The sequence below is a fragment of the Rhododendron vialii genome, chromosome 10a (assembly GCF_030253575.1).
Source record: "Rhododendron vialii isolate Sample 1 chromosome 10a, ASM3025357v1".
In the NCBI taxonomy this organism is placed as follows: domain Eukaryota; kingdom Viridiplantae; phylum Streptophyta; class Magnoliopsida; order Ericales; family Ericaceae; genus Rhododendron; species Rhododendron vialii.
Window position 1 is genome coordinate 35,846,990 of NC_080566.1, and position 20,135 is coordinate 35,867,124.

Sequence of the window (20,135 nt, forward strand, 5' to 3'; positions counted from 1 at the left end):
ATCCGGAACATGTCGAACCTCAGATAAAGTCCTAACAATACCATCATGCATCCTAAGCTGAATCGTTCCTGAACCAACAGTCTTACAGGCCATGTTGTTGCCCATCAAAACTGTACCACCATTGACCGCCTCATAAGTAGAAAACCACTCTCTATGCGGACACATATGGTATGAACATCCAGAATCTAGAACCCACTCGGTATTAGAGCGAGAATCGCCCTCTGTAACTGATAACACATTATCTGACTCATCTGAACTTTCAGCAATTCCAGCAATTACTTTACCCCCTTTCTGGTCTTCTTTTTCCTTCTCCTTGAGTTTTAAACAGTCACTTTTCCAGTGCCCGGGTTTCTTGCAATAATTGCACTTTCCCTTCTTCTTACCTGATGATCTGGATCTTCCCCTATTACTCGACTCCACCCTTTCTGTTGTTCTTCCCCTAACAAACAAACCCTCCGCATGTGCATCACCCTCACCTGACACTTTTTTCCTCAATTCTTTCGAATATAGGCTGGCCTTAACATCCTCCATGGATATCGTGTCTTTGCCATACAATAGGGTTGTAACAAAGTGCTCATACGAAAGTGGTAAAGAACACAGCAAAATTAGGGCTTGGTCCTCATCCTCAATTTTACTATCAATATTTTTCAGATCCATAATAATACGGTTGAACTTGTCTAAATGATCTTTAACAGGTATACCTTCTCGCATACGAAACGTATAAAGACGTTGTTTGAGATATAACCTGTTGGTGAGCGACTTCGTCATATATATGCCTTCCAACTTCAGCCAAATTCCTGCTGCTGAAGTTTCTTCTTCCACCTCGCGAAGAACGTCATCTGCCAGACTCAACTGAATAGAACTCAGAGCTTTGGCATCCGTATCATCCCAATCTTCCTCTTTGATTCCAGAACTAGTCTTGCCTAACAAAACCTTGTGCAATCCTTGTTGGGTTAGCAGAGCCTTCATCTTTACTCTCCAAAGACTGAAACTGCTGCTCTGTCCATCAAACTTCGCAATCTCAAATTTAGCCGCCATAGCCACAATCGGAAACGAAACCCTAGTTTTTGCAACCTAAGGCTCTGATACCAGTTTGTTGTAACGAACGCTATGAATGCAAGCTAAAAACGAGAAATTGAAAACTAAACAAGAAATCACAAAGACACAAGATATACGTGGTTCCCCAAGATGGGTACGTCCACGGGCGAGGAGAGAGAGGATTCACTAACCAACGTGAAGAAGAGATACAAAGAGCCGGCTATAATCCGTAACTCTAGAAAGGCCACAATATGAAAGCCCAAAAGATCATTCCTAGAAGTCCCCCAAAAGCCCTATTTATAATAGGCTACAAAACGGAGACAACATAATTAACCAATGTGGGACTAAAGAATACAAGGCATTCCTAACATACCTAATACCCGGCAAAATGTGTTCCCAAATAATGGCTTAACCATGGACCCATGGTCTTAGGAGGGGATATTACTAATACCCCTTCGGTTGCCCCATCCAAACAGGCCTTTAATGTGTTAAAATTGAACTTTTGTATCTGCCTAAACGAAGTATGTGGTCGCAAGAGAAATGTATAATGGCCGATCGCATAACATTTCTTGTCAGAGATATATGTGTCGGCAAAGCGTTTGGTATTGTTTAGTCAACCTAATTTTTAGCATGGAAAATATAAACACATCTAGACCTATAAGATGAACAGACCGAATCGTCTAATGAGACCATGGTAAATTTTGTTTTACGTTACATTACTATTTGAGAGACCACATAAAAGATCATCACATGAACGGGTCTTGTTTCCCTCCCATCTAAACGACTAAACTCATTATTTGAGCTTGTCCCATTATCTGGACTTTTAGGCTTTTTAGGTGTTTGAGCTTATTGTTTATTTGGGCTTTAAGCCAACAAGTGTGGGGGTGTTCCCATGTTTGGCTTCTTTTTTTTTAGCTCGGCCCCATGTATGGCTTCTTGTTATACTTGGGATTTGGATCCCTCCTGTCTAAACGACCAAACTCATTGTTTGGGCTTGTCTCATAATGGCTTCTTGTTTCTATTAATCTTTGTAATAATTTTAGAGTTTAATGAAAAAAAATTTGCCTTTAAAAAAAAAAACCCACTAAACTCAAGTTATCCAAACTGAAAAGAGAAAAACTTGTTTCCGGCTATGCACCCAATCGTAACTGTTCAAAAGTGTTATAAACGGTCCGGTTTTTAATGAAATTTTTCCCGAGAAAAATTAATTGTGACCGGTCATAATTGAAAACGAATCTCAGCCATTGATTGTGCAAATAGACGGTTGAGATTGGTTGGTGCCATAAACACAGCCGGAAATAAGTATTTCTCAACTGAAAAATACAAGGAGAAAGTAGTAAGCCCCTGGCTTGTATTTCGAAAATTTACTTCTTTTTTTAGAAAGCGAATTCGTATCTGAACTTGACTGTTCGGATAGAATTTGACTGTTTGGATAGAATTCCTGTGCAATTGGCTCAATACCATCCAAATTTTCCTCTAACACAAATCCCCATAAGTTGCAAGAAAGAAAATACTAATTGAAAATGATGAAAAATAAGATAGAAGACCTTGACTCATGTTCCATTTTTTTTTTGGCTCATGTTATCGAAAGTCTATTGCTCTTTCAAGAAGCTAAATAAAATGACAAAAAAAACACATACATCAACACACTTTTTTACACTTTTAATATATTTTTCACACATTTCAATACATTTTTTCTAACCTTAACAAAAGCTCCTTGGGCTCTTTTAAGAATTTCCCTTTTTTGAATAGGGTATTCAAAGGACTTTAAAACTTATATGAACTCATGATATAACAACCCACATTAATTGGGAAAAAAAACAATATCAAGGGTGGGTTCATAAATTTGTGGAGATAATTATGAACTCACTCCACCTACGCGCGACATTACGGTTATACGATTAATCCGCAATTTCAAGTTTTCGTGCACTCGTGATTTGAACCCAAAGACTTTCTGCTTTTGGTATATATCGCTTGTCAGAATCCTTTTCTACCGTCTCTCCTAAAACCAAGGGGTGTTACGAAAGGATTTCAACTTAGTTTTTTATAACATTCGACATCGCACCGCAGTCTGTTTTTGGAACTATTGAAAGGAATAAATTGTGTAATCAAATCTATGAAGACACTCCGCAGCAGCAATTATGATCTTTCAGATCAAGTAATTACTAAAACGCAGTAACACAACCGCAAGAATTGACAACAAAATGTCTTTCTGGAATTGATGATTTCGAATCACTCAAATGACGTTAACCATAGTCTTATCGACCACAAATTTCCCGCATGTTTGGATAATATTCAGCAAAAATTTCACACTTAAAATACGAAGGCAGAGATACACAACAAACACTAATAACAACTCATGCCGGTAGCGGTAGCGCCAACCGATAAGCCAGACACGAAACATTAGGAATGGCAACGAGGCGGATATATAGCGGCCCGGAAAAGGGGTCCTATAATCCCTCAGCACACACCACTAGTCTTCTTCTTGTTCTGAACAAATTTCTTCCACGCCGTTGTGATCTCCCTCTGCACCTCGATTGCGGTTTTCTTCACGAGCTTGCCTTCGCTGCTCTCCTCGCTCGCGGCCAGCTTGCAGGTGACCCTGGCCGGGATGGCGTCGAGCTCCTCGAGGACCTTCACGATGTCGCCCACCAGGCGGTCGGCCAGGGTTCTCGAGAAGTCCTCCCTTATGACCACACGGAGCACGGTCACGTGCTGCGCGTCGGGTGGCATTGTGTAGGCCGGCACGATCCAGCCGAACCGGCGGAGGAAGTCGGAGACCTCGAATTCCGTGTGCCTGCTGCTGTCCTTCAGGGAGAAGGCCACGAGGGGGACTCCCTGCTCCTTGGACACAATGTTGAACCGGCCTGTTTTCTCTAGGCCTTCTTTCAGGACCCTTGCGTTTTCTTGGCAATTCTCCATTATGTTCTTGTATCCCTGGTAAACAACAATGGAATTATAATCATCTCATCTCCATTTAATTGAGTGCATCAAATATCATGGGACAAGATTCGAATACCACGGGTGGTACCCAGCGCCCATCCAAACGTGTTTACGACGGCCCAGATCCGAGCACTTTCTCTCTCGGTCTCTCCTACTTAACCGAGCACTCTCTCTCCTACTAAGCCAAGCACTCTCTCTCCTCTTTTTCTCTGCTCGGGTGGGCTGCTAGGTACCACGTGAACTATACCTCTTTTTCTCTGCTCGGGTGGGCTGCTAGGTACCACGTGAACTATACCCAATTTGCACCAAAAAATTCCTTGGTCATAAATCCTTGTGGATAGTATTAATTTTATGGTTTGTCCAAGAAAAAGAAGTGGTGATTATATATGTTACAATGGACTCACCTCAAAACCCAAGCGAATGAGCTGATAATACTGAGCAATTACTTGACTAGATCCTGCAAAAAAGAAAAAGTATAACCCATGAGAAACACTACTAAAAAAAAAACTTGCAGAAAGTTCATACAGGATTAATGATCGATGTCTGTCTACATTGTAGCTATGAAAAGATTCAGAGGACAAGCAACAGAGTGAATTTTTGCGAGTAGCAGCATGCGAGCAGGAGGAGAGCTTTATACTCCTTGACGTTCTCTCAATGCATTTCTTTTCCTATTGTCATGATTTTTCTCTCTTCCTGATCAACAAAAAATAGGCATTGTAGCGTGTCATTACATAGTAAATGTTTTTGTTATGTCACTTGATCTGCATGGGTCTAGGACAAGAAGTTAGTAGTCATTTTTTGTTAGGATTGCTCATACTCAACCGTCAGTATTCGTTCCTCAGTCTCCCAGACGCTATGGTATGCATGCCAAGAAGCGCACATCCTCACTTGTCTTAACGACATATACAGAACCCTAGTTTTGAAGTTTTCCACAACCTATACCTTACTAACATGAAGGGGTCAGTAGAAGCATGAATTTATTCTGAATCTCTTGGTAGTGTGATTTTCTCTTTCATTTTAACTTTTTCACAACGAATTTCTACTTATGAGAAGGAAATATTGAAGTATCTACCTTTGGAGAAGTTGAGGGTGAAAGTGGGCTGATCAGCACCAAGATAGTTGATGTGGAAGATGAGCTCTTCAGGTAAATCCTCTTTGCTCCTCCAAATGCACCACCCAATTCCAGCATAGACAAGCCCATACTTATGGCCACTGACATTGATACTCTTCACAAGGGGCAAGGTGAAGTCCCACTCCAGCTTTGGGTACAGGAATGGTGCAATGAAACCACCACTTGCTGCATCCACATGAATTGGTGTGTCCCATCTGCAAAAATACCAAGCAAAAGTAAAATTATGTGAGACGAGCGAGACGATAATTATGCGTAAAATTTGAAATAAAATATATCTGGGACATATCCGAAAAGGCAAAAATAGGTGTGTCCAGAGCTATTCAGTGCATGTGGATCTCATGTACATCATGTGAGACTCATGTGGATTGGGAGATTCTGGACCTATCTGTCTCGTATAACTGCCCATCAAACTTTGTTTTCTATAGAAGTACTTCAAATATTGTAAAACAAAAAGGTACCCTGTTTGTTTGTTCTTCTCCACCAAGAGGTCATTCAAGAGTTTAACATCCTCAAATTCTCCATTGAGAGTGGACCCCAGAATAGCAGCCACACAGATTGTGTTCTCATCCACCATCTCCACAGCTTTAGTAGGGTCCATTACATAGTACCCTTCGCTTAGCTTCACTTCCTTCAACTCCACTTCGAAATACCTTGCAAATTTCTCCCAGCATACCTGCACATGGTCAAAAGGGTATGGTAAATTTGCTTTTTGGTGTTTGGAATAGGGTCGGATCCGCTAACACCTATTGTGCACACCTTTTGTATTTAAAGTAGTAGCAAATGATCAGAGCAGTTCAATGTGTTTAAAACATGTTTTTTATAGCTCCCGTAAGAAATTAGCTCTTTCTGATCCTGGAATTAATGCTATTATTTAGTAGTTTGGCCATTTCCTCTGGTTAAAAGTACGATCTCATCAAAATTTGCGTGGTAAACATTGGTAAGCTCTCAATTCAAGCTTTGAACAAGCTACTTCTTGGCTCGTTCGTCTTCAAATGTTTTAGAAATTGCACTCAAAATCAGCTCGATTAAAGCTTGTTTAAGATCAAAGCATCTACTATAAACAAGCAAAACATAAAGCATACAATTTAAGCTCATTACGTGCTCAACAGCTTGAACAATCCTCTGTTCAGCATATTTGGCTCGTTTATCAGCACCAGCAAGATACATGATGTTGAAAATAAAGTTTGTTATTCTTTGATTTTTGCTACCAGATTTGTTATGTATGGTTCCTAAATGAAATGGAATTAAAAAGAAAACTTGGAACGCAATTTTCATTTAGAGATTTCTGCAGTCATAAACTTAAGCTTCAAGTTGAATCATACGGGAATACATCATCATCTAGTACGCAGAAAGTAGTGTAAAACCATAATCAAAATGGACCAACGTGACACAAAAAGAAAGAGCAAATGTGTCAATCACAAAGTATAGGGACCGAATTGTAAGGTACAATACTTAAGGAACCATTAGCATATTGCCCAAAACAAAAGCAAAAACAAAACCCAGGACACATTCGTCTTAATTGGATTTCCCGCTGTTTGACGGTGGAATTGGTTCTCCGAATTAAACTACATACAGAGTTATAAAAGAACAGTAATAAGCTAAGCAGGGACTGAGCTACATTTTGGCAAGTGGGGTTGCTTGACCCTACTCAGATTCAAAATTCTTCAATGTTAAGTATATATTTTGATGATATATGCATGACCCCATAAGTACTAATTAAAATAGCTGACAACTTGTTTTAGAATACTACACAAAATTGCCCTGCAACCGCACGTTGTCATTTTTCCAAACACTATTTAGGTACTTGACCCCACTGGTTAACAATCTGGCTCCGCCACTGGTAACAAGACCGAAACACAAAAGCATATATTGACAACATGCGTACCTGAACGTTGGCGCCGGTGACAATGTTGGGCTTGTCATGGGGTTTTCCGGCAGCTTTCATCTTGTTCTGCCACCTCCTCTTGAATGCTAATCCTGCCAACATTATAGCCTCCGATGAACCAACTGTTCCCACTCCCACTGCCGTCTCTGCTTCCCCCAGTGGCGCGTGAAACAAGTGTGCTATCATGTTTACGCACCGGTTCTGCATTGATCAAAAATTAATGCATGAGAGTTTAGAATTTGATAGACTTGGAATACATAAGTGACACAACTTGTTTTGTTTATCCTGTAAAGTATCCTACGTTTGTGTGGATTTTGGAAAGAAAAAAAAAATCTTTTTACTAAATGTCGCGGGATTGGTATAGTAGAAGCATGACTGTCGGGGCTGGCCCTAGGCTAAAATCCAAGAGACCATCGCTTTATGCCCCATGAAATGTGTAAAAATCCCCTAATTATTTTTAGTATCTCCAGTGTATAAGTTGCGACATTTTTTGTGCATAATAACACTGAGGGACCCAATTTAATACAAAAAAAGAAGAAGAAGAAGAGCGGTTACAGTAAAATTCATCTTACTATCTCTGTAGTTAATAGTTCACTAAAGTTGCAATTTTAATCAATTTCGAACACATAGCCTTCATTTCTAAACGTATTGCAAATGGTATTTCTTAATTTTAATTAACCTAAGGCAAAATCCCGCATTCAGAAGCCCAGCCTATAACCCATTTTCTTATTTGATGAGCAATGTTATGTATCACTTGTTTCTTCGATATTTGTTTACTTACCAACATGGATATAGGGACAGATATTAATATTTATCATTTAATGTGGGAACCCATTTAATGTAGAAGGCCCTCCGCGAATGATCTGGGGATGCTGCCTAGTACCCTCTACCAAGTAGATGTCGAATGAACGGTTCAAATATGAATGTGTTCAGATTCAATCTAAACTGTTCACGCTGAAGTAAATAGCCCAACGCCGCTCGGCACCCATTTTGCAGGGAGCGTTTGGCAGCATCTCTCATTCCCTCTGCTAAATGGTCTACTGTCTACAGTACTGGATTGTTTCCATCGATTGTCTACCAGTCAAAGATAAAGAAAAATCAACATTTCATAATTCAGACTGAGGAAACGAGAGAGAGAAGGGTTGGTTCTACGGGACCCAACTTGTCAGAGTAAATATGGGCTGCTGTCAAGCCTGTCAAGTCGCCTCAATTAGTGCCCCAATTTGTTGCTAGAGGATTTTTTTCTTTGACATTTTTGGCATACGCAACCGACGTAACTCATTCTCTATTTGACAAATAGAGAAATTGATGTGAGACGTAAAATTGAATTGATGTAAGTCGTAAATGTACTCAATTATAAGATTGAAAAACCAGGTAAAGATCTCTAGTCTTCGTATTTGCCATATTTTATTGATTATTTTATGCTTGTTGTATGTGCGTCTTGGGGTTTGACTAATTTCTGTACGTAGGCTCAACATATTTGCTCTGCTTCGGGCTCAAAAAAGTCAATCAAATTGTTCATTTTGATCGACTCGTCGACTTTATTGACCAGCTTCTAGAGAGGAATTGTGGGAGGGCTTGCATTGCAACTTGCAAGGTCTGTCCAAAGCTCTCCAAATGCCATGGTTGGTAGTTATCGATAAAAAAGAATCCGCCTTTGATCTGGGGATCTCAATCAAGTAGCGGCCAATGATGAGAAGAGGGGGAGCACCCGCGGTTCAGCGTTCGTGAAAAAAAATAAATTAATTGCCGACTATAATGATTTTGAAAAAAATACCACGGCAATAATATTTCGTTTTCCGGATATCGCAGAGTGATTTTTCGTGTACGCCACAATTTAAAATCGAAACAATACTGACGATTTGAATCAATCAATTTTTTGGGCCTTGGCGGGAAGTGTAAGGATCCAATCCTAGTTCCCGAAATCAGAATAAAGTACAAATTACAATTGACCTAATCCAATCCCTGTGCCGACAATAAGAAGACGGGATGGGGAAGAGCCCTTCCACCACTCACGAAAAGGAGATGGGATTGGGAAGAGCCCATCTACCACTCAACGCCCTGTGCCCACGGAACAAACCAAAAAAAAAAATTGTTTCCAACTTTATACTCCAACAAATGAATCTGACTCGTTTGGATGCCGATTCGAAAAAAAAATATTTAGAACTCAAAAAACACTCATTACATTAATTTTTAATTATTATTTTTATTTCTTTATCTTTTCTTCAAATATTATTCTCATTTGTCTCTCTATCTCGTTCTACTCATTACCTCTATCTCTAATCATTAACTTTATTTTCTCTCTCTACTTATTACCTAAAAATTCAACTCAAAAAATTTTAAATATCATCCAAACAAGGCATAAGTCCTCGAAATAACAACATAGCTCATTTATTTTGAGATTTTGGATTAGGATTTTGTAGGTAATGAATGTAAAAAAAATAAAGTAATGATTGAAAATAGAGGTAATAATTGAAGAAAGTAATGATTGGAGAAAAATAAGATAATGATTAGAATCTAAAATCCTTACACGAACGGGGTCCTCAGAAATAGAAAATAATTTGTTTGGTTGTGAGTTTAGTTTAATTTAATTTTGGTAATGGATGAAGAGAGAAATAGGGTAATGATTGAAGAGATGGGTAATGATTGGAGAGAGATAGAGAGAGATGAGAAAGTAATAATTGGAAAAATAGGGTAATGATTGAAAAAAGAAATAGGGTAATGATTAAAATCTAAACTAAAACTAAAAATGAAATGGCACCGAACACTATTACTTCTCCAAGTTCTCCAAGTTTTGTTTTCGAAAGATCAAAACTATCTTTCAGTCAGATTATAAATATCTGAATTATGATGAGAAATTGAAAAAAATGTTTGGAGGACATGTCTAGAATAGATTTCGCCAAAGAATTTTATGAACTGAAGTGTAATTAGAAACTAAAAAGTTCTTCGGGTTTGATTTTTAAGTTTTGCATGGCTGCGTTCTCTTAGACTTAACTTAAATTTTAATAAAAATTTCTTATTTGAATTTTTTTCGCATTTGTTAGTTTTACGCCAAACTTTTGTGGGTTATTGATTCGTCTCGACAAGAGGAATGTGAACGTTAGTCAGGGCATTTTTCAAGATGCAAGGTTGACAAAATGCATTCGATCGTTGGCTTCCAAACTCCAGGTTTTTGTTTGGTTTAAGATTTGAGGGAGGTTTTTTTTGGTTAACAAGTGAAAAGAAATAGATAGAGAAATGAGACTAGTAATTGAAAAAAAAACTTATTGAAAACCGTGAGCGCAGAGAGAATGATTGGATCTAGAGACCCAATGATTCTACAATGCAAAACTAGGCCTCCCGAATACCCTCGTGCACTAGTTTAAACACGCCGAGTTATTAAAAATAGAACCATATTGAGCCTAAGGTGGAATAGGATAAGGGAGCGGATTATCTCCGGTCCGAATGTTTTTGGACCAGAGAAGAGTAGAAGACAGTCGCAATAGGAAACACAACTACCAGTCTACCACGTTGGGGTGCATGCATGCGTGTGAGGCGGGGAATCGCCTCTTTCTTCTGTCATTTTCCGTTTACCAATTTGGGGGAAATATCTTTCCAGGCCTCCACTTGGCCTTAGGTTTGCTCCACACTGGGTTTTAGTTTTGTGTAGTAGTATGTGGCTATGGACCACTTCTACTGTTCTACATCTTACCATTGTCCTCTTCCCCCGGCAACTGGATAATGAATGAATTGATTGTCGAGACGAACGAGTAAGATTGTGTGCTCCTGTAAATAACTTATTCAGAGGAGCAATATGTTATTCTCATATTGTATTGTATATATATAGGTTATGTAATTTTGAAATGACATGAAAAAGGTTGGATTCCCCCGATTTCGTCACGTCGGGTACAGATTTCTGCAAGAATGTTAAAGGAGCACAATTGTTGTCGGTGCCGATGAGAGGCTAGACATAGCAGAGGACATCTTCGTTCTCCAAAGAAGGCTCTATTTGGTTCATCTTTGAACTACTAGTATTTTTTTTTTTTTGGCAAAATAAAATTGAAATACTCCAACAAGAAGGCTCTAGTCTGTTCATCTTTTGAATTGATTTTTTTTTCCTTTCTAAAATCAGATTTCAGATTAGTTCTTGTTTAGGTGATTTCACATTATTGCTACGGTGTACCCTTTTTACAAAATTTGGAGCGCATGTATAAAAAAGTGGAGCGTAACAAGTTTTTGAATTTGTTTTGTTTTTTCAAAGGATTTTTTTGTTTTGAATAAAATTCGGTTACTAAACCAAAAAAAAAAAAAAATTCACAAACAGACAGATATATTAAAAACTTTTAAAACCCTTTTCAAAATGGATGTATATTTTCTTTTCCCTATTTTCCTCATCAAGTCCATTGGAAAACTTAAATTTTAACAAAAAAAAAAACTCTACGAAAATAGAACACTTACAAACAAGAATTAAGTGAAATTATGGCAAACCCATTATTAGTAGGACCGCATATCTGCAGGATAACATTTTTTAAGGGCATTGTCCAGATGGGAATATGTCAAGTTGCGAAATATAAGACTAATTTATTATGTACACTTTTTTTATTGGTGCCCTTTTAATATACTAATATATAGTCCCACAGGTGAACTAATTCGTCGGTCAAAGCGATGTTTGATTCCTACGCGAACAATAAAATATCACATACACGGGATTAGGGGTCCGAACTTTTCGGTCCCAAAAACATATATACTTTTGTCTCGAGGGATTTTTCAGCTATTAAATTTTGTAATTTTTTTTATATTTTAAATTTAACGGTCGAAAAACACAAAAGTTTCGGCATAAAGAATTTTTTGCCTCCACCAGTGGATAGTACATTCCAATAATCTTTTGCATAGATTTTTTTTTTTCTTTCTTTCACTTGAGCGTCTCAAAATACCACCTACCCTAGTTAGCTCTTTGCAAAAGATTTTTTCCGCTCGGGTCACTTGCATACCTCAGACTGATTTCGATAGCTTCTTATGTAGTTGTTGTTCTTTTTCTTTTTTTTTAACATCTTCTGTAGTTGTTTTACACTCGTAACACGCCTACTCGTGCAGGATAAAGTTGCCGCAAATAAAAGCCGGCAAAGCACTTGATATAGTTTTTGCAGATCTCACATTTTTGCTACGATATTCCATTTTTATAATCTTCTGTATGCACATATCTCAAAGTGCTCGGACAATTTTACGCGCACACTGTCCTCTGGCACGGAGTCCATTAACTGTAAGTATAATAGCGGTAACTCTTTGATTTTAATATTTGACTTTGAAAAAAAAATTGAAAAACCGACTTCCAGAATTTCGAAGTTACGTGTATCACAGATGTGGAGAAATAGGATGTTTTCACCATTAATCCGTTTTATTGAAGTCGTAGTTATGATTTATCAGGCCAACTGGAATAACCCAACTGATTTTGCATATATGCTTGCGTAAATATTCCCTCCGTCCGGATTTAATTGTTCATACTTTTATTCTAATTAGCTAAAAAATGTAATTGATTGAGATACGTGTAAACTAGTTTGATAATTAGATTATTATAATGAAAAAAATGTATATTTTGCATATGTAAGTAGGACATGCCTGGAGCTCGGTGGTGACGGGGTACTCATCCATGTCAACGTAGTTCTTGTTGATGGAAGCCATGATCAGCTTGTCGCACTCCGGCTCCATCCACGTCGTCACGAAGGAAGCCAGATTCAACCTCGGATTCCCATCGAGCATCAGCTCGTCGTTTATGATCTGCCACGCCGCCTCCTTCGGGATCGAATCATCCGGCATTTTGAACCTAATTCAGATCCAAACCACCACATGATCAGTTTTCAGTACTAATCTCTAAGATCCACAGAGAGAGAGAGAGAGAGAGAGAGAGAGAGAGGATAATTACCTGGGAAGGGCGGTTCGGACGTATCGAGATGCGAAGGTTGAGTGGACGGAGACATCGGTATTGGATGCAGTCTTGGACAGAACCATGGTGTTAGAGAGAGAGAGAGAGAGAGAGGATTGTTAGGAAAGGAAGGCGAGGTTAGAGAGCAGGAAACTGCCCGGTATTTGTAGGACCTTTGTCCGTCAAAGGTTCATCTGGTAGGTAATTCTAGAGTAAATTAATTAATTCGGACCCTTGGATCTCAAAAGTAGTAAGAAAAAATAAAAAGTGCTACAATATGCAATGAATTTGAGTACATATCCTCGTGAGCCGTTTTGAATTCATAACATTTGCGCAGTAAATCGTAACAATCGGGTTTAAAATGTATAAACTTTAACTCGGACCGTAAAAATGTTGCTAACGAAATCTTGCAAAGTTACCTTTTCTACAAGCTTGCGCATCGTTTCCGCAACGGTGTTTATATATGTGTTAATGTCCACGAGACGATTCTACTATGCTCCGACTTTTTGTACACTGACAAAATTCCTTTCAATAGTGTATAGATGTTGATGGGACAAGGAAGTTTCATGGTAACAAAAGGAATTTTCTATTTTTAAGGTGAAGTAGTTTTTAATGGTCATTGAGATGAGGTGTTAAATTATCTGGCAAGGTGTGATTGGTTAAAGGATTTTTTTTTTTTAAGTTGGCAAGCTGTGATTGGTTAAAGGATTTTTTTTTTGCCAGGTGGTACCTGGCCTATCTGCACCCAAAAACTTCTCTAATCCAGATGTCTAATATTGCATAAAAATGTGGGGATTTTTAATTGGATGTGATGCAAAAATTGACACATCTTCATAGTTGACTATCCAAACCGTTCCTTTGTCGAATTAATGATTCATTTTCTTGTAGGACCAATATATTCGATTAATTTGATTTTTTGCATAGATAATATATACATCTAGGTTTACCAAATTGTTGGGTCCAGGTGTCCATATGGATTTGGTTATACAATACTACTTTCTGCGATCGCTCTAAAAACAGACTTGTTGGTGCGATGTCGAATGTTATAAAAGATTAAATTGAAGCCCTTTCTAACACCAATTGATTTTAAGAGAGATGATAGATAAACTGTCCGACATAAATGAACGACTTAAATCTTCAAATGGGACGACAATAAATCTCATTTTGCATCGGATGAAGATCTCACAAGGGGATTCTAATTTTTAGTTGTGCTTATACTACTTCTGTCCCAATTTATTGGAGTAGTTTCTTTTCTCGAGTCATGTTTGTACTATGACTAGCAAATAATGTCATTTCTTGAAAAATATTTCACGAAATTTTGTAGGAAATTGATATTTGCGTTTCACTTTTTATTGATGGCGCTCCACTTTGTTCTTAAAGTTATTAGTAACTTCACGTTAAAATTGGAGCGCCATCAATAAAAAGTAAAGCGCGAATATTGATAAGCACCCAATAATGCATATTCTTGGTGCTTAAATCCTCTAGTATGTTGTGTTTGTAAATATATGTTGTCGTTTTTTATGCGATATTGCACGTAAGGTTGGTTTTTGTGTATTTCAAGTAATTCGTATAAATAAGGCGCGTTTGAACGCCAATGAATGCTCCGGGTGCAACCAAATACTCAAGGCCATGTGCCACCACGTTGTGGTGCCCAAACAGTCATGAAAAAGGTGGTTTGGAGGTTGCTCGGGTCGCCCAATGGTCAAGGGAATTGAAGGACATGTGAGGATTTTACTAAAACAATTCATCTTCCAACCAGCTGAGAGTAGAATCGTCATAACTTTTGATGTACAAACTACTTTTGATCCAAACCACTTGGGTTAGAAAGTAGACTCGACAAGCTTTTCAACGGTCCAAAGAACACCCAAATCCGAGTTCGGAAGTGTCCGAAGTGAGCCCGCGAAGTTGCCCAAAAAATCTGTCAAGCTTGTACCGGTACTGGCCAACTCCTAGTACCGGTACATGGTGTCCAGAGTTCAATTTTTCAAGGCATTTGAAGGCCTTGTACCGGTACTGAGACATTTCCAGTACCGGTACAGATTGGGAAAATCAGTAGATTTTCGGTTAACTTTTCAACCTTCCATTTATGAAAAGTTTCCACTTGTGGAATGTTTTTGAGATATTTTAGGGACCTTTTGGTCTTTTGTAAGGGATATTTTGCAAGCCATATAAATATGCTTGTATGCCTTTTATAGAATGGATGGCCATTTCTAGTCTATTTTTAGGCCTAAGTTTTTCTTGCTTTATAGGATTTCCTCCATAGCTTTCAAGCTTTTCTGAGGTGTAATTTCTTCAAAAACTCTAGTAAGTATTTGTCTTATGTTAATTTCTCATTTATTAATATTGTAGCTATGCTTTGGATCTTTGCATAAATCAAGTTTATTTACATTTTCTTTGGTTAAATCTTTCGCTCCATTTTCTTACTATGTCTAATCTTTTATCTATATGTGAGTAGTTTTTTGGCTAAGTCTTTGGTTAATCTTTCCCGAGGGCTTAAGTTGTTGTCTGGTTCTCAAGTCTTCGGGCTTAAAATCATGATTTTCGGAATTAAATTAACCTAGTCATTTTTGTCTAAGCGAGGGATGTTAACTCCTCGATATGTAGTTTAGTCAAGCGGTCTTGGCAAGCGATATATTAAGGGCTCGTGACCTCCTACGTGTTAGATACATTAGCAAAAATAGGTTAGTTTAGTTCCGTTTAATCACATCCTTTGATAATCGTAGTCGTTAAAGCTAAATCCTCCGAGTGTGAGCGCGCGGTCGTGACTCTCACTTAAGTTATATTCGAGAACCGATAATGGCCTTTGTTAAGGGAAAGACGATCCCTAGACTTGCCTCTTTTAATTCATAAAGCACATTTCTAATCTTTTCTTTAGTTTCCACTTTCGAAGCAAAACCAAGTTGGCCGTCTTAAACTCCGCAATCCACCATATTAAACTACAATCCGATTAAGCTATTTTTCGATTCTCTGTGGGTACGATCCCGGACTCTCCGGTTATTATGCTATCGACGACCTAGCCCTACGCTTAGGGTTTCCAACCTTATATTTGAAGGCGAGGTTGTGGAGCTAAGCAAATATCAGTTTCCATTTTATATAGTTCAAATATTTCTTTCGACAATTACAGTAAAAATCATCTTCTGATAATAAAAAAAAGAAGTAAAAATCATCTTCAAAATGTAATTGATTTTGTGAAATGCTCAAAAGCATGTTTAAATCTCACGGAGGTCAAACATTCTAAATCTTGAAGCCACTTGAGGGTTAATTTCCCAGATCGTTAAATTCAAGGTTTCGGAAATTAGTCGAAGTGCGCTCAAGCTAACTGGCCCAGACCTCCGGTTGCCGAAGTAGAATTTATAAAATTTTGATTGGTTAATAAGAGGGGTATTCGAGGAGTGGAAGAATCGAAGATGCATGGACGGTGACTTCTTTTGCTCTAATTTAGAACTCCAACTAATTAAACCTACCCCAGAAGGCCAGAACCACCTCCAATTGACTCGTTAAACCATGGCACGTGCAATAGATAAATTCACATTTATTTTGTAAAAAAAAACATTTGATTCCCACTTTATCTGTTCGGTTAACCAGTCTTAAAAATGAACACACATTATTGAATTCAAATATGCAGAAATGTAACAGAGTACACTTTTGAAGCTGAATTTTGTTACTTCCCGCTCTAGATGCTCTTATTGTCTAAACAGAGTAAATAGGCTAAATTTGAAAAAATACAAATTTCGAAACAGATCATTCTCTTCACTTACATCAAAAAAAAAAAGAAAGAAAAGAAGTTCATTTGACAAAAACAACTTCTCTAAAGTTCTTAATTGACAAACTTCTAAGAAACTACCCTAGTTAGAAGAAGAAAATTAATTGCGAACAACTAGGAACCCAGTTTTTTTTTTTTTTTTTTTCACGTGTGCCAATCATTTATCTATTAAAGTCCGATGAACATAATTCTTGGCGAGATTAATGTTCCCACCGAGCTCTACAAAATGAACGGAGTCGGTCATCAAAGTATGCTCGAAAAATGGCCAAAAAATAAAAAATAAACCGGAAGAGAACATCACCACCGCTCCTATACCGGGGATATATAAAAGTTTCACAGGAATGGGTTCACCTTTTGCATTAGAGTAGAGGATTACGGGAGAGGAGATCAATTGATAATTCTGAAGTACTTGCAAAGTTTAAACACCTTTGCAACTTTTCATGGAGTGAGTGAAAAATGTTGTTTTAAGACAGACATAGGTGTACTAGTGTAGGTTTTGGAATCTGTGAGGGCACGGGAGGGAGGGGGGCTGCTGCGCCCCATTTTGGGGCCCATCCTGGTCTCGCTCCGATGATCGGAATCGTTCACTTTGTAAAGCTCGTTGAGTAGAACAACTATGGAAAAAATCAGCTTAATTGGATATCATTAAGTGCTTGATCGGAACCTTTATATCTTAAAAAGAATGGATCCGAAACACTGGATCAAATCTACTGTAACCTATGGACTGAGAGTTATATGGGCTCCGATCAGGTATTTAATGATATCCAATTAAGCTGATTTTTTTGAATAGTTGTTCTACTCGACGAGCTCTACAAAGTGAACGATTCAGATCATCGGAGCAAGACCGAGGTGGGCCCCAAAATTGGGACAGCAGCCCCCCGCATATAATGCATTCGGCGTGACTACATTTTCCTATTTCATTTGATTCAGTTTTAAACCGTTTTTCTATAGCCAGATATTCGGGCACACCTCGACTAATTTCCGAACTCTGAAAGCTAATGATTGTACAAAACTCCAATGACTCTGAGGTTTGGAATATGTAGCTTTCATTAAATCGAACTTACAACGTGTCTTGCAGGACAAGTCCTTTAGTTTTATGTTCACTCGGCCAAAACCTTTGGTTCAAAAACATTCAAGCCTTCAAAATCCTTGGACACGATCTCCAATAAATTGTCTCTATCGATCTTTTTCTACTTAATATTCTCAAAAATCTCCCTTAAAACCTAAATCTTAGATAAACTTTTTGCACACTCTCCGGCCTGTTTAAATACTGTTCTTATTATGTAAGTATTTTAGTGAATAAAGTTAAGTAAAAGAAAAGTTCTCACGCGGCATTGTAATTTAGAGCTTAATTATATGTAACTTTCTCGTCATAAAAAAAGAAAGTGCATTTTTTTCCCCAAACGACAGCATATTAAAAAAAGAAAGTGCATTTTTTTTTTCAAACAACAAGATATTAATATGTTTAACTATTACAAAAGCCAACCTTTTGTTCATAGGAGTCAAACCATTTTGGGACGTCCCATTTTCATCTTACGTAAAACAATTGGACAACTCATTTCTTCTTGTTTTATTATTGACAATTCACTGGACAAAATCATAAGCAATAATATATATACAATATATAGTTTCTTTTGTTTTTGTTTTCTTTCCTTTTTGTCTATTGTGGCATGCGGGCCGCAATTTGGTGGAATCACGTGAAAATGCGACATGGTACGAACTCTGACTTTTTAATGTCATTTCAGATGGAATTGGATCATCTTCCGTCTTTAATTTGGATCAAACAGAACAATTTAAATTTGAATCGTTCATTGCTGCAATTAATTTTCTCAGAAACTCTTATTCTGAACAAATTCGATTCATTGACTATACCAGTGCATGCATGGTCCGAATTTGGACTATCACGTCTTGTCTAAAGCTCGGATTTTAGGGAATCCGAAACCCTTTGCATTTAGGTTTTGATCGGACTGAGTTTGATACCGTAATTGATATGAAATAACTCAAAAAGAGTGATCTGAAATCTTTCAGGCTGAGGGTTAGGATCGACATTTTAACATCATATTCTATATCATAGATTCACAAGCCAAATGTACAAAAACATTCTACATTATTGGTGAAAATTCAATTTCATCATGTAAATTTCAAATCTATGATCTCTATCCAAAGAGAGCACAAATTCGGTATAATTAATTCTATCCAAAGGAACCATTTTTGGTTTGCTGGTTTCTTATCGTCACGTTCTACTGAGGCTTTGAAATTTTGTGAAGTCCTTGTCACTACGGCTAATAGAGGGTTTTCTAAAATTATTGTTGAAAGTGACTCGATACAGGTAGTTCAGGCTTTGATATATTCAAGATGGAAAGTCTCTCTCCGATTGTAGATCTATTCTTGCTGATTGTGTAGAGCATTTACCTTTATTTTCATCTTGTTTCGTTATTCATGTTAAGCGTTCTTGTAATAGGGTAGCTCATTCATTGACCAGGCGTTCCCTATTAGGTGCTAGACTGGAGTGTTGGGGGGTCATGTCCCCCAACATCTCGCTAGTCTTGCCCATGATGATTTTCAGTTCTCAAACCGCTCTTTCTCTTAATAAAATCATCTCTTCTCCCATGAAAAAAAAATTATTTCTCTCACATGTAAAGTAGGTGAAAACTACAGATAACTAATTGGTTGGCACTTTAGGTACTGTGGAATTAATAAAGCTAATCAACGGAGTTTGAACTTTACACCTAATCCTCCCACTTGAAACAAGGGAGCTCATCGACCCCCAATGGGAAAAACTGAAAAAGGATTCCCAATACTTGCGCTCTGTTGTTTAAGAGCAATGCCATGGACACAAATATTTGGACTTAGATCCGAATATAGGTGTGTTCAATTTTTTTTGATTGGTATAAATTACACGTTATGGATCATCTGTACCTAAACATCCGCATTATACGTAGCATTATCAGGGACCGATCGAGCAAAAAGATTACTAGTAGTGTGACGGAGCAATGAATAAAGGACCATGTGATCATCTCCCTCTAAAGTACTCCCTCCGTTTCTATTCTAACTGGATTAAAAAACTAATTTTATCTTCAAAGTGGTAATGAATTTTATATCCAATATGAATATTGTTTGATAGATCTCGATTTGTTCTATAATTTAATATTTTTGAAATCACCTAAAACATTATAAATTACAAGATATAATTAATTGAAAAGTGACACGAACTCTAAAAAATGACAAGTAAATTGGAACGGAGGGAGTACCCTGTTGTGAAGAACAAGGGGGGCTGTTGTACCTTCTAGTTCCGATTTCTAAAATGTGATGTAAAATGTTTGTTTTGTAGATCTTGATGCGGAGAACAACACCATAAAAAGTCAAGTCAATGGAATATTGACAACCGGCCAATTAGTAAATTACCTTGTTCTTCAATTAATGAAACAACAAATACAATTTAAGAATGTACATCAAGATTATGATTCACACAGTA

General features: G+C 37.7%; 1 protein-coding gene across 1 annotated transcript; it reads right to left on the reverse strand.

Moving 5' to 3' along the window:
* Positions 1–3,231: 3,231 nt before the first annotated feature.
* LOC131302688 (glutamate decarboxylase-like) lies at positions 3,232–13,358 on the reverse strand. The gene is made up of 7 exons (XM_058329446.1): positions 12,898–13,358; positions 12,594–12,798; positions 6,999–7,199; positions 5,572–5,786; positions 5,054–5,307; positions 4,386–4,438; positions 3,232–3,975 (listed from the first exon to the last, which is right to left on the reverse strand). Exons 1-7 carry the CDS (start codon positions 12,981–12,983, stop codon positions 3,499–3,501), a joined length of 1,491 nt encoding a protein of 496 aa, XP_058185429.1. The 5' UTR covers positions 12,984–13,358; the 3' UTR covers positions 3,232–3,498.
* Between the last annotated feature and the right edge of the window lie 6,777 nt (positions 13,359–20,135).